The following is a 14,401-nucleotide window of genomic DNA, read 5'->3' on the forward strand; positions in this document are numbered from 1 at the left end:
GAACTGCTGCCTCTTCCTGTTTTAGCTTTCCAAATACTGACATGGACAGACTGTAGGTCTGTCAAGTGGAACTTTCAGGCTACTATATACATGCAAACGATGTGATGATAGTTTGGACTACAAACATTTATGAGATTTACCTCTTTGAGATAGGAATAATATTCTCCACTGTCTTTGAATAATAGCATGGGTTCTGGATTCTAACCTATGACTTTTTGCTATTATCACAATACAAATAAATATGAATGATTATAAATTGAATTTTTTTTATATGTGTAACCAGGTAATACTTGTGTTTGAATAATACTGTTTGCAGGATACTTCAGTTTCTTGTTTTTCATCTATTTAAAAGTCTAACTTCTGACATAAACATAGGTCCTTTATCTATTTTGATTGTAGCCTTTCTGATGGCCATTAGCCCTGTCCAAACCAACCCAAATAAGGAAGATCTGCAATCATGTGAATGAATGAACTGAATATTAGAGTTATTGAAGTGGAATAGTTTTTATATTGAGAAAAGTGGTATATAATTGGAGGGAGAACTCTTTTTTTCAGGCACTTTCATGTTCCTATGTATTATTTTCTTAGTTAGTTAACAAAAAAATGCTGCATCATATATCTGTGTACCAGTGTGAGCTTTAAATAGCAAAAAGGAAATAATTGCATGTCTTCTGACAGTTTTCTTTCACAGACACTGAGGGATACGATGTGAACTCAGTTGTTATCTGAGACTGAGCAACTCTTCAAGGCATTTGGGATGACAGTGTAGTGTGAAGGTGCATAATGTAATTCTATGTACAGTAATTTCTTTCCTCATGTGATCTTGCAGAGTTAGATTGGTCACAGTACATTTGACCAGTGATTGTAAAAGAATTAAGAGGGTTGTAAATCACCCATGTGTTGTCATTTTAAAGATAAAGACAGGAATGTTGTACCACTCAAGTCATTCAGTGCTAGCACTATTAACAGCTTAAGCTCCTTAGGCTGTTAGCAGAGAGGAAGTAGTGTATTTGTTAAGTGCATGCTAAACAAGAACAGAAAAAGGCAACAGGAACATAACTGGGAGGGTTTTATGCTACTTGCATCCTCAGCTTGCTTATTTAATACATTTTAGTTTCCTGAAGCCATTTAAATGCTTACTTTTGGCTGTTGTTATACACCTACGCACCAGTGGATCACATTCTTTTGCCAAGAATTTTAGTATTCCGTAGGATGACTTTTGTGTATTCTGTAGCAAGCTTAAGTAGGAAAGAACTTGCATACTTTAAGATCCAAAGTCTTCATCTGGGAGGTGGAAATAAAATAATGTTCCTGGTCTCTAATCTAATGAAAAAACGTGAGGATTTTCATACACCGATGCAAGTCAAATCAGGGTAAGTAGAATTAGAAGCAGACATGAATAGTCTTGTGTTTCAGACATAGTGAGGTGAAAGACAGAACCATTCATTCCTTAAATTCTCTGTCTATTAGTTTAACACAGTGACCTCTGTCTTGTGATAGATTTAAGTTGAAAACATTTAATATGAAGAAGGGAAACTTATTTTATTGTCTTGCTTTTAAAGACAGGACAGAAAGCTTATTTTTGATCTACTGAGTTTAGGCTGCTCTTCAAACACATTTGCCTTTTGAAACAATATGGCAAAGGGTCCCTTCAAGCCTTTCTAAGTTTAGAGGGAAGATGAATTGGATTCATTTTGCATTGAAATGAGCTGTCATCGTGAGCCAGAATATATCCCACGCTTTCGGTAAGACCTGTTGATGATACAGGCACATCGCTTGTAACATTCAACCCCATTGGTTTTGTTTATTTTCATGCTTTTTCTCTTCATATATGGGTTTTTGTAAGGCAGCTGATACTCAGTACTGTAGATTTTTTCCAAAACAACTTATTTGAAGGGAAAAGACCTTAATGAATTCCCAGCAGTTTCCTGATTTCTCATGATGTGTCTGTGTATGTTTGAGAAGGTGCCTGTGGAGCATACAAAAATTCCAGAAGAAAACAGGGAAATGTCTTAGTAGTTTCTGGGCCAACTTTTGACTTATGGTCTTGTTCCCATTAGGGGCTGTTGATGTGCCTCTGGGGCATGTGCCAATTTATCGATAATAATTGATAATAAAAAGTTGTCCCACCGTCAAGTCATATGTGCTTGTGAATTGAAAGTCATTTATGCTGGAGGTTGTTTTGTTTCTTTGTCTTTAAGACTGACGTATTATTCCATAGGAAAGGATCCCATTTTCTGGAAAAGACTATATTTTTGGCAGGCAAAATGTTCTCTGTGTCTGAGCATGTACCTCATATGATTCATCCTGTTCATCAAGTTAGATGACAGGTTTAACTAGCCTGCAAAAGAGATTCAGCTTTTTGCCTTTAGGAAGCTATTTCTTGGGTTTTATGTGACCTAAAACAAAGCTTAGATGGAGGCAGCACTTCTGTGATAGTGAGATATTTATTGTTTCCTAATAAAAGCAACCAACATGTACCATTCCCAAAGGTTTTTTCCTCTTGTTTTTTTTTTTCCCCAGTTTTCACCCTTAAGAGTGAGTCTCTCATGATAAACAAAGCAGCTATTCACCCATCATTTTCCTTCCCAAAAGACCAAACAGCTGCCCACTTTCCTAGCAGGGAATAAGAAATCCTTCTTTTTTTCAGTGGGTCCCTGAGGTCAGAATGACAGAGGAAAAGATTAGTTTGCTTTCATTGTAAGCTGTGTGTAAGATGAAAACATTGTAGAAAATGCTGTGGCTGCTTCCGTTAAAATGTGCAATGTTCTATTGGACTTTTGTAGTACTGGTGAGGTTTTGTACAATGGAGCTCTCCAGCCTGACTATATTGATTTAGTTTATTTTTTAATTTTAGAACTTCAGTCTTCAAATGCAATGGTACTGAGTAGGTGGGGAAAATGTGAGCATTGTCAGTGTGTGTGTGCTTTTTCTTGTGAGTAGAACTGAAAAGATGAAATACCTTTGCTGAAAAGTTGGAAATACAATCATTCTTTGTTTAAGCAAGCTTTCAACTTTCCAAAGAAATATGAATATTAGTTAAAAGCCTGTTATTGTTTTAAAAGAGAAACAGGAAGAAAAATTCTTCCAATTTATGAAAGATTAGATTATGAAATGTTAGATGGATATCCTTCCATCCTGAAGTCCTCTCTTTATCCCTAGCACAAGCTCACTGTTGATCCAAAGGAACCATTCTCCTAGTGAGAAGGTAGGTCAGGTTTCATACCCTTTTAGTCCAAGGTCCTTCTTCTGAGCACAAGGTCCCTGCCATGGAAGAGCTTTTTAAATTATCTGCGATCAGTCATCATGATGTGAGCAAATTCAAGCCAATGCATATGATAAAATAACAGATACAATCAAACACCTTCTGATTAAACAATCTTCAGAGGGTAACAGCCTTAAGTCATTACTGAACTGAGCTGGATGTGAACTGGTGACCTAAAGGTGAAAGGCTTTTAGCCCCTAAACTCCAGGCATTGATTTCTGATTCCCTTGTGAAATCAATCCCATGACATAGATATATTGAGTCACCTTATGTCTTGCCTGACTCCCCTGACCTTTGTCCTCTGTATAATGTATGGAAGAATATTTAATGCAAGCTTGTTTATGAAACAAGCTGTCCTCTCCATCAGCTGCTGCCTGGGGCCATGGCATGCGAACGGGGCATTCAGAGAAAGGAGGAGGATGAAATGTTTGGGTTCTCTATGTTACTCAGTCTGCTACATAAAGTGCTATGGACAAGGTTGGCAGAGCCCTGCGATGAGTAACGATGGAACAGCATTTTATTATTGCATTCGAATTATAAGATCATGCTGTGTTCTGTCTGTGATGTCAGGGCTAAGCTGTATTAACGAAGCCATGGCTGTCATCAAAGAGAGTGTCGGGCAGAATGAATGGGATGAAAAATGGTGCTGGCAGGAGCTTGCAAGAAAGGACTCTTAGTCTGACTCAGAGGAGCTGGGGAAGCTTGAGGTGAAAGATGATTGTTTGATTTAAAAGAAAAACTAAAAAAACTTCTAGAATGTTCTCCAAGGACTTTTCAAAACAAGTGGACAATTTAGATCTGTTTAATCTTTACTAGGCCTCACGTGTGTGCTCTATGTGGTATAAACTATTTTTCTAGCAGACCTCACAGAGTTAAAAATAGGTGATTAGGGCAAAAGGTTATTTCAGAAGTTACTGCTAAATCTAGTTTAGGCAGATGATAATTTATGAAAGTTACCAGTAATGACTGATCTAAAGTCCACATAAAAAGATTTTACGTCCACTGTACAACTTCTGTTGAACAAATGTTTCTACCTGTGGCTTTGGCAAGTTGCTGGGTGCTCCCAGCAAAATGATAAAGCGTGTGCAAGTACTTCTGTGCCACCTTTGGAAATGGTCCCCTCGTGCTTGTATTTGAAAACGTGTAAAGGCTTGTAAGTGGCGACCAGGCAAAAATTGCAGTGCTGCTGCTCATGCTCAGTGTGCTGTCAAATGTATGGGAAGTTTTCATTTACAAGCAGAAGTGTTTTTAATGATTTCTTAGTCTGCATAAAATGCATGCGAACTCTACAGCTTTTGCCACATCCGTTCTAATTTTGTTTCCTTTTGTTGTTGCTTTTATTGCAGCTACTGAAGGCTCTGTGATGTTAGACAGATGCTTTTGTGCTGACTGATATAACACAGAGGATTCTGCAGAGTCATGACTTGTCCTCATTTTATGAGTCATAGTGACCTTTATCATCCTACAGACCAGGATCAGAGAGATAATAGGCAGCTTTCAATAGTTGTTAGCCACTTGTTCCCATGGATACCAGACCAATTTCCACATGAACTTAAGATTTTAATGAATTCTTCTGAGTCATTTGAAAACCAATAAAAGTGCTTGGGTTGTAAACCAAGCAACAGTTGTTTACAAAATGTTATATTTCAGTGCTTGTATTTTGCTGAAGGAATAAGATATTGACCATTAATTTGAAAAGTTAATTTGTTCGAAATATGTGATTGAAATAGTAATTTTCCTATAAGGCTCTTAATTTTATCTACCATACTATTGATCGTTTACTGCAGTTATTTATTCCCAATGTTTTTGACCATATGTTATGTGAAATATATTTCCTTTATTTTTGCCATCTTTCAATTGACTGAACACACTCTTCCCATTCCAATTCCTGTGATGACAAATAAAAACATTCATTAGATATAATTAAGAAAAAAGAAAACTTTATGCTTAAAGTCATGTGTGGGGAACAGAGAGGAAATTTCCCTGCAGAAGACTCTTCTAATTACACACTATAGGATTTCTTTGTAGAAAGTATTTTCAGATGGTTGCATTGATCTGGTGCAAAGTTAAAATTTCTTAGGAAATCCTTTGGAAAATGGACAAAAACAGTTGTTTAAGAATCAAAAGGCAAATATTCAACTGTGCCAGGAATGCCCTTTATTTACGACAATAATGACATCACCATCGCGAGCCCCTCTTTAAGGCTGACTGTGTATCTCAGAATGAGAGGAAATGGCAGCATCCCTGGAAATGCCCCATCAAGCCTGAGTACAATAAGCTTCTTTACGTGCAAGGACTATATCTCTGTTGTGTCTATAAAGCCGCAGACACTTTGTTTCCCTAATCATAAATAGTTTAAACTGCTGTGAAGTGCTAACACAGTCCAGCCATAATTTGAGAAAGCTACTTTAAATTAATAGCCCAGGAATGCTTTAGTATTTTTTCATCTCTAAAAAAGCAGCTGTAATAGGAACTTGGTACTTAAATATACTTAGGCCTAATTAAATATAGTAGATTAAATATATTTAAGTTCTGGAGACTTAATTGCATGTTTTATTTCGACGAAAGCTGAAACAGAAGTGAAGCATGTGCTTTCTGTGGTGTTGAATAGGGCTGGAGTTAAACATCTCTTTCAGCACCCTTCAGTCAGAAACTTCTTGGTTTAATGTTTCACAGGTAGGTAAAGATTGTGATCTTTTTGTGGTGGGAGAAAAATGAAAAATATGCCCTATTTTAATTGTTCTGTAAATGTGGGGCTCTGTTTTTGCAGTCTGGTAGCCAAGGTGCAACAGAGTGGACTTGATGTGGGTTGTTTTTGGTTTTTTTTTGAGGAAAATGTTAATAAAAAGTTCACTCTCTGGACAAAAAAATTAAAATAAAATACAGATTTTCTCCAGGAAAGGGTCATGTTTGGATGTTATTAATAGTGACCCACCTATCTCATTGGATTATATGCATTGTTTATTTTATCAGGCTTCTCCGGCAATTGTGTTGGCTGTGGCAAGAAGGGTTTCTGCTACTTTACAGAATTCTCAAATCACATTAATCTTAAACTGACCACTCAGCCCAAGAAACAGAAACACTTAAAGTATTATCTGGTCAGGAATGCACAGGGAGCTCTGACCAAAGGATCTGTAATCTGCTGGAAAGGGGCAGGTAAGATAATGAAGCTGTCTTCCTCAAGCTCTGGTTTTCGTCATCCAAGCTTAGCTATCACAGGGACTGGTGTCTGTGTAAAACCTAAGACAGATCAGTTGAAAGAAAGGCTCTTTAAAGCTAGGTGATTACTACAGCAGCTGTAAAAAGTAATTGATTGACCTAATATGAGGATGGCATGTCTGAAGACATCCGTTCCTTCATTCCAAGTGCTGTAGCCTCCAAGTAATTCATGTGTGAAATTATCAAATCAAACGTGCAGACAAAGAGGAAATGCTGCTGTTGTCAGGGGATAAGAAGTTTCTTTTCTGTTAAGAGTTCAGAGGCCGGCAGCCTTCATCCAGCACCTGCTCAAGCACATTGTTCCAACTGCCAGAAAGTTCGGGTCTCTCGGGAAGCACCTCAAGTGAGCCACTGCCAGCAGCAAACCCAAGCGCTCCAGCTGGGACTCAGCAAACAGGTACTGCTTAGAAGGAAAGCACGCTGGGTTTCCACCTACTCTTACTCTTCTATGCATGGAAAGACCAACAAATTAACACGCTACCGCATAAAACAAAGCTAGTGGAAGAGATTTAGACATATATTACAAATAAAGAAAGCAATCACGCTTTGAAGGTTTCTGGCTGTCCATTTTCCCCCCTCAGGTTTAGCTTAGCAAATAATAAAACAGATTTTCTGCAGCTTGATCATAGCTAAGGCAAACCTATTTTTTTTAAAAGCCATTATCTTAAAAGTTGCTGAGAATTATTTTATTACATCCCTCCAGCTCTTGCTTGTCTGGTCACAGGTGACAAATGTTACAGGAACCAGTGTCATTTCAGCTTTTTCATCTGAGTCAGTCTATTTATGTTATGACCAGAATCCTCTTTACTGCAGGCATTATACGGGCATCAGCTTAAAAGCTTCTGATTTTTTTCTTCTGCTGAGAAAAGTGGCTTTAAAATTAAAAAAAAAAACAAACTAATGATCAGTATCTGTAACATTTTTTTGTATTAAAAAGCCTTTCTGAAACATTTACTTTTCCATTAGCTTGACATAAATGAAAGGTGGTGGATAATAGAGGCTAGAGTTGTCTCTCTGAGCTTCTTCATAATGAAAACAGCTCTTTAGTGTCTTGTGACTGTAAAGAAATTCACACAGGAGAACTGAGGCATGTCTGTTGGTGGTTGTATTCTCTCTGTGAGATAGAAGCCTGTTAAACAGTTGTGATCTGGAATACCGGTACCCCTCCAGAACAAATAATTTTTGTCTTTATAATAGCAGATTGGATTGTTTTTCCCCCCGGAGGTTACATATATAAAACAACTACATTAATTACAAGCATATTAGGCTTGAGAAAATCTCTCTTTTTAATGCAGCGTAGTTTAAAAGAAGCTTGAAAAGAGGATGTCAAATTGGAATGGAAGTTTAGGAGATTTTTAGTAAATTTTAAAAAAACTTCTCTCACTCTTTTAGGTGGTTCTTGAGTAAACTTCATGTAAGAGCTAGGGTCCACCTGAAAAGAAGCTAAAGGATCTGACATATGTATTTGATTGCAGAATCGAATTTTACCCAGGCACTCAGGAGTCATACAGCAATAATCTGGTATGAGATCAGAAGTGGATTTGTTGTATTCAGCCATTGCATTCAGTCTGAGCAGACCACGACAGCTCTATTAAAGTAAATGATCAAGTGATCAGTTTACTATATCAGCTGGGGATCTTGACCTAGAAACGTTTCATCTAAATACTTTGGTTTTTTTCTTGCCAGCTGCAGCCATAGACCACATCCCTTCGACAGCAGCGTTCAGCTCAGCTGTTTATAATGGCAAGGAATCGCCTAAACAGCAGTTGGTGAAAAATAACCTGTCTGCTCTGACAAGACCTTCGGTGTTAGGTATTTGTATGGATTTGTTGTTTAATAACTGTAAACTCTATATTCCGTGGGTACAATGGAAGCATGGAACAAATGATATCATGATCATAATTTCCTGTATGAATAGAAATGACTATTCCCTTCCAAGTCTTTTCTGACCATAACACTTTTTTTTCTGATTTAATTTTCAGAAAAGAAAATTCTTTTTATGTTTTCAGCCATAACTTTGTTACAGCTCACATTATTAATTAGAAGTTTTTCTTTATATTTACAGTCCATTCATTTGATAGAAGTACAGACTCGATTCTGAATCCAGGTTCTTAAAGGTTCTTAAAGTCTGCAGCAATCTCACCAACAGGTTTTTTGAAGGGAATTAAGAAAGATTTCTAAGTAATCACTCATAGGGTGATTCCTGTGTTGCAGTTCACCTTGGGAAAGTGCACTAGGCTTTGACAACTGGCTCCAAATTAAGTCTGTCCTCACTGCACCATTATTATAATGACTTGTGTTAATTTTTTCTGTCACAAACTGCATTCTGTGTCACTGGCTTGTTTAAGCAAGAAAGTTAGTCTTCATTATGGCTAGAAACATGCTATAGCTCTATTTCTGAGCAAGTCTTCCAAGTTTCCCTGCTGGCGTCACAGTCAAATCGTTTTTCTCTACCCATTCAGGTTATTGATCTCTTTCTTCCATGCAGCAACGTATTCTTGCCAATTCATTTCATGTGGTTTACTTTCACATATCAACATATCTGCAGGAAAGAGTATGGTATTTTCAAATAAAAAAATCTTTGCAATGCTGTCTCTTGTGACCTTTGTAACAAACGTGTGCCAGGAAACGCAATGCAAGCGGGAGTAGCACAAACGGCTAAATACTGCCCTCGCGTGGTGAGAACGTGAAGGACAACGTCATCTTTGAAGTCCTGTATGTTGGGTTCTTCTGCAAGGGAATAATAAGACTTTAGGTTTATTTATAATTTTAAATATATTTAGCAAAATTGCCCCCCCTTCTATATAAGATTCTTACTGTCTCTTAAATTTTATGTGGAACTAACCATTCTGCCAGGAGATAGAGCCCTGCCAGTGTGAAGTAGTGTTATGACCTCTGCATAGCCATGTCCAGAAATAGAAATAGCTCAATCCTGCAAGATGTTGAGCAATTTCTGGAGGACAGTTGAGTCTCAATAATTAGAAATACTTGATGTTAGTGAAAGCTCATCATTCTAGGAGTTTTCAGGATTGCACGAGAAGATTCAAGAAATCAATGAAAGAAAAATTCAAGAAATTAAACATATCAAGAGCTCCTGGAAAAACTGTGAGAAAGTTATGTTTTTATAGACAAAGGTGTTGGAACTACATGTGGATAGAAGTAAAGTGCAGAACTAATTTACTATGGGTTTACGTGGAATAATGTAAAACCAAGGATGTTAATCATCAAGAAGTGGCAGAAATCCTTTAAATGGGAAAATTGTTGAAAAGAACTCAGATCTTCATTAATACTGCCCTGGAACCCTTGAGAATTTTATTTTGCAGTAAGTTGCATGAAACACTGTGTCATGTGTTCAGAAATGAAGGGAGCAAAATGCTCACAATGTTGACTTCAAAATATTAACACTTCTAAGCATTCCTATACATATCTCATTCTTACTGCATTATTCTTAATATGGGTAAACATTGGTGTAAAATAAGTGAAGTCAACCTAGATAATTAAGAGTTCTCTGCAGAAGGTTCCCAGAAATTTAAGGAGGACATAGCAAAGTAAAATAAAAACCATAAAAAATTACATTCATGGAGGACCCTGTCTACCACAGTACTCAATGCACACATTCAACCTATCAAAAAATATTGAATTACCATGCACAAAGCTGAATATGTTTTATTCTAATACCTTTCTGAAATGTTACTATTATTCAGGCACTTTAACAAATTCAGGGCCTCCAAAAAAGCGTCATAAAGGTTGGTCGCCAGAATCTCCATCATCTACTGAAACTTGGAACTTGCAGCTCAATCCACAGGCTCCAAACAGAATTAAAAATGGTAAGCTACATCCAAGGTACCATTACCCAAGGTAATGACAATGGTTGTTTCATTATTCTGAAAACAATGAGGGAAAAGAGGCAGTATTTTAAAGACGCATACTTCTGTTAGAGTTTTGAAAGGTGTTTGATACCTACATGCTTACCTACATTTAGGTGCCTCATTTACATTGATTTCTTTTTGAGGCTCTGAGTTTAAGTCTCATTAGGATCCAGTCATCAAGTCATTATTAATAAATCCCAACAGGTGCCTGTGTCTATCTTTAGAAAAGGAAACACCTTGAGGATATTAAAATTGTGTCATAACTCAGGTCAAAGTATCATCCTTGGTATCAATTATTTGCCACAGTGTTCATGACACTTGGACTTTGTAGTGCCATGTAGTAGTAGACTAGACACTCTAGTAGACTAGAGTGACATGCAGCGAAATAAACCTGTTTGGCCCAAAATGTTTTCTTTTAATGTGTTATTGTATTGTTTAAATTAAAATTACCATAAAGAAGTTATGATTAGGCAAACATTGAATCTTAAATTTTTCTTTCTTGCTTTATAGAAGCAGTGAAACTAAGTATATCATACAGAACACACAAAGCTTAACTATTTGTTCATTGATACCACACAAGTCTCTGTATTCTTGCATTCATACCCGGAACTGCTTGTTTATAAACAATTTAAAAATCTTTAGATGCATGGGTGATGTTCAAGGTTTCAAACAATATAATTAGTCCTCCAAGAAAGTTAGCATAATAGTCTGCGTTGTAGTAACACCTCATGAAATGTGTGATGTAACCATAAAAAGCATTTAAAACTGATACCAAATATGGGTATGAGATGATGTTGAATAACTTCTCTCTGAGGAAATCATTTTAGACCTTACTCCAGTAATAATCTGTCTAAAATCTTAGATGGAGGAAGCCTATCATCTTTACCACATTCTGCTTTGGTGGGGCCAGCGTCATCTCCGATGGTGGGCTCGGGAGAACCTGTCTCAGTTCCTGACAACCTGTTGACGATCTGTAAAGCAAAGCCAGTTATTTTTAAAGGTAAAAACACCCCCCCCCCAACAAGGCCTTAAATCTTTTTTGTAAGAGATGACGTAAATCTTGTAAAAGATACGCCCAACTGCTACACACTGTAAATTTTAAAAGGTTTTCTATTAAAGCTGTTTAATGCATACATGGGAAATTATGAAGTGAATGTGATCTGTACAAACACTGTTTATTTTGTAGGTCATGGAAACTTCCCATATCTTTGCGGGAACATTAATGATGTGATAGTGAGCCCTTTGTTGTACACCTGTTACAGAAATTCACAGTCTTTATCTAGAGCATATGAACAATATGGAGCCTCCACAATGCAGCCTATTTCAGAGGAAATGCAGCTCTTACTGACTGTCTACTACCTTGTCCAGCTAGGTAAGGTTATTTTACATCCAGATAGACTGCAATGAATATATTACATGCTGGCAAATGAGAAAGGGAATATTAGGGCAGGGCAATATTAAATATCAGTCTTAGGACATGTGATATTAAACAACTTCATGGTAATGAAACAAAACTAAATAATTAGTTCCTGAAGGCCAGACAGATTGAAATAGAATCATGTAAAGTTAATCTTCTCCTGTTAAATTGGACCTCAGCAACTAAAAGTAAAAAAAGGAAAAAAGCTGTAAATCACTCCTTTTTGAATGTAATCTGTGGTTTAGAAGTTCTATTATGCTGAGACAGGCAGCACTCAACCTCTTAAATATTTCTAATTACTGATACTCAGTTTGACTTGAGTATGTCAAAGGCACTTCAGAATGAAAAATTTGGTTCACATCTGCTAAAGGCAATAGTGTCACGCATGCATAAATTTGAAACATGATCATCTCTAAAAAAAGTAAATGAAGAAAAAATTTGGTTTTAAAGTTTTAACTCAGAAGTTTTGTTTAGTTGTTTCATAATACTTTCCTCTTCATTTTTTTAGCCTCGGACCAGGTCCCTTTGATTGAGGATTTGGAACAAATATTCATGCGTTCATGGCGGGAATCACACCTGTCTGAAATCCGTCAGTACCAACAGGCTGTTCCACAGACCTTCCCTCTAGTGCCCAGCCAGATGGCAGCCGTGACTTCAGCCCAGCTTCCCTGGCTGGCAGGCCTTGCAGCTAGCTCCTGCAATGATAGTGTCCATATCATTGAGTGCAGCTACTCTCTGGCTGAAGGGCTTTCAGAAATGTTTAAGCTACTCATTGAAGGAAAATTAATAAAGACAAACTACGTGGTGATCATATGTGCCAGTAGGAATCGAGCCATTGATTCCTGCATTGTGATAACAGGTAAGATCCCAAGGGTGTTTCTCCAGGCAAAATAGAGTAATGCAACGCTATGAGAAGTTTGGTTGGAGTTTCAATAACCTGCCTCAGAAAGCAGAGCTTTGACCGACAAGTAATGGGTTTTGATGAACCCAGGTTCATGCTGCACAGCTGGGTCTGTCCCCAGCAAGTCACATTCTGCCTGCGTTACACGTTTTCTCATCATGGCATTCCAGCCAACGCTACTGCAAACAATAGCAAGGTACAGCACACACGGTGCATAAAGCTCTCCTGCTCTGTGTGACTGGGACATTAGCAAGCAGAGGACTGAACGTTTAGCTTCTAAAAGGGGGTCTTTCAATGTCATCCTCTTTGTCACTCTGTTGAGGGCTGTGCTGATAACCAATTTATCTGAATGGCCATTCAAAGGTTCATTATGAGCGTAAGGTAATTGACGATTCCTTTGACTACTTATATGGTCTTTTTATATACTGTATCAACAAATATTTCCTAAACTGGGAAAGAAACACAAAGAATTATAAAACATGAATCTATCTTACAGATGGCTGGTGCATACATGTATAGAAGAGAGAAAAGACTCCTCTGCCATTTTTGTGTGTGTGGTACTCATTTAGCTTGATAGTATTTTTATTATGAATTAGAACATTTAACTTTAGTTTGAAGTGCTTTCAAAATTACTTTTTTGTCTTTTAGGAAAGTATCAGGCAAGAGTTCTGTCTGAAAGCATGCTCACTCCTTCAGACTACCAAAAAGAAGTTAACTATCAGCTGGTCACAGGGAAAGTGGAAACTCTGGGGTCCTTCTTTAGCACACTCTGCCCAGGTACCTAACAGATAATCAAGAGGCATGTTTCCACGTCTCTGAAATGTTCAAGTCAGAGAAAACAGCTGTGTTCATTGCCTTTCCAGAAGCAAGACATTATAAGAAATATATAACAAGTACAGGACCAAGTTGTGAAAGTATATTTGAATTGAAATTCTCCCTAAAAGTGCTGGTTTCTAAATTCCCTCGGTTTCATAAAAATATGGCAACAAATAACTGAACATATTATTCTTAGCTATGCAAATCCATCCATATACTTTGCAAGTCCACATCCATATGGATGCGTAACTGCTTTTTCTCTAAGCACAGAATTCATTTAGGCCGTGATAGAACAGTTACTTTATCAAAGGTAGGATTTGTCCTTTTGACTTACCATACTGTCAGCTTGGTCATGATGCACGGAAAAGAGGAAAATTGCAGGTAGCCAGGGTTACTGAATCATTTTTTAACTGAGTATACTGAGCATTACTACAGTCAGGATTATCTGGAGGTAGATCCAACCATGTGGAAGGTTAAACCGTATCACAGAACTAGAGTAAATGCAGCATATTTGTCAGTGTTAACGGGCTGTCACAGTCCCCTTTACCATTCACGTCACATCAGTAAATCTGTACTCAGATCACAAGAACCCTTCTGGATATGTCATGATATTTTGAGTGGTCACTTAAAGAAAATTGTTTTCCTTGAACCATCATGTAGTTATGTTAGTGTTTCTGCTCTTGGTACCTTCAAAGTACAGTTCTCAAAATCACTTTTGCTATTGCTATTGTTTGAGCAGAACAGGTAAATGAACATCCTAAAAATAGTTGCCATCTATATCCACTGGATTGCACTTCACAGGGCGGACCCTGCCTTTCTGAGCTCAGCAGTGCAGACGTGTTCAGACTTCTCAGTGACTGAGGAAATACTAAATACTCAGGGCAGGCATATTGTGTTCTCTGCACAGCTTTCAT

At 37.4% G+C, this 14,401-nt stretch overlaps 1 protein-coding gene across 1 annotated transcript in view; it reads left to right on the forward strand.

Moving 5' to 3' along the window:
* Positions 1–14,401, forward strand: part of GREB1 (growth regulating estrogen receptor binding 1) — a 109,177-nt gene that overhangs the window by 55,416 nt on the left and 39,360 nt on the right. The window contains exons 5-12 of the mRNA XM_040599065.1: positions 6,239–6,421; positions 6,738–6,881; positions 8,171–8,296; positions 10,189–10,311; positions 11,216–11,353; positions 11,540–11,725; positions 12,279–12,629; positions 13,320–13,448. Coding sequence (XP_040454999.1) covers positions 6,239–6,421; positions 6,738–6,881; positions 8,171–8,296; positions 10,189–10,311; positions 11,216–11,353; positions 11,540–11,725; positions 12,279–12,629; positions 13,320–13,448 — 1,380 coding nt within the window. The remainder of the gene's footprint in view (positions 1–6,238; positions 6,422–6,737; positions 6,882–8,170; positions 8,297–10,188; positions 10,312–11,215; positions 11,354–11,539; positions 11,726–12,278; positions 12,630–13,319; positions 13,449–14,401) is intronic.

The sequence above is a fragment of the Falco naumanni genome, chromosome 6, assembly GCF_017639655.2.
Source record: "Falco naumanni isolate bFalNau1 chromosome 6, bFalNau1.pat, whole genome shotgun sequence".
NCBI classification, from domain to species: Eukaryota; Metazoa; Chordata; class Aves; order Falconiformes; family Falconidae; genus Falco; species Falco naumanni.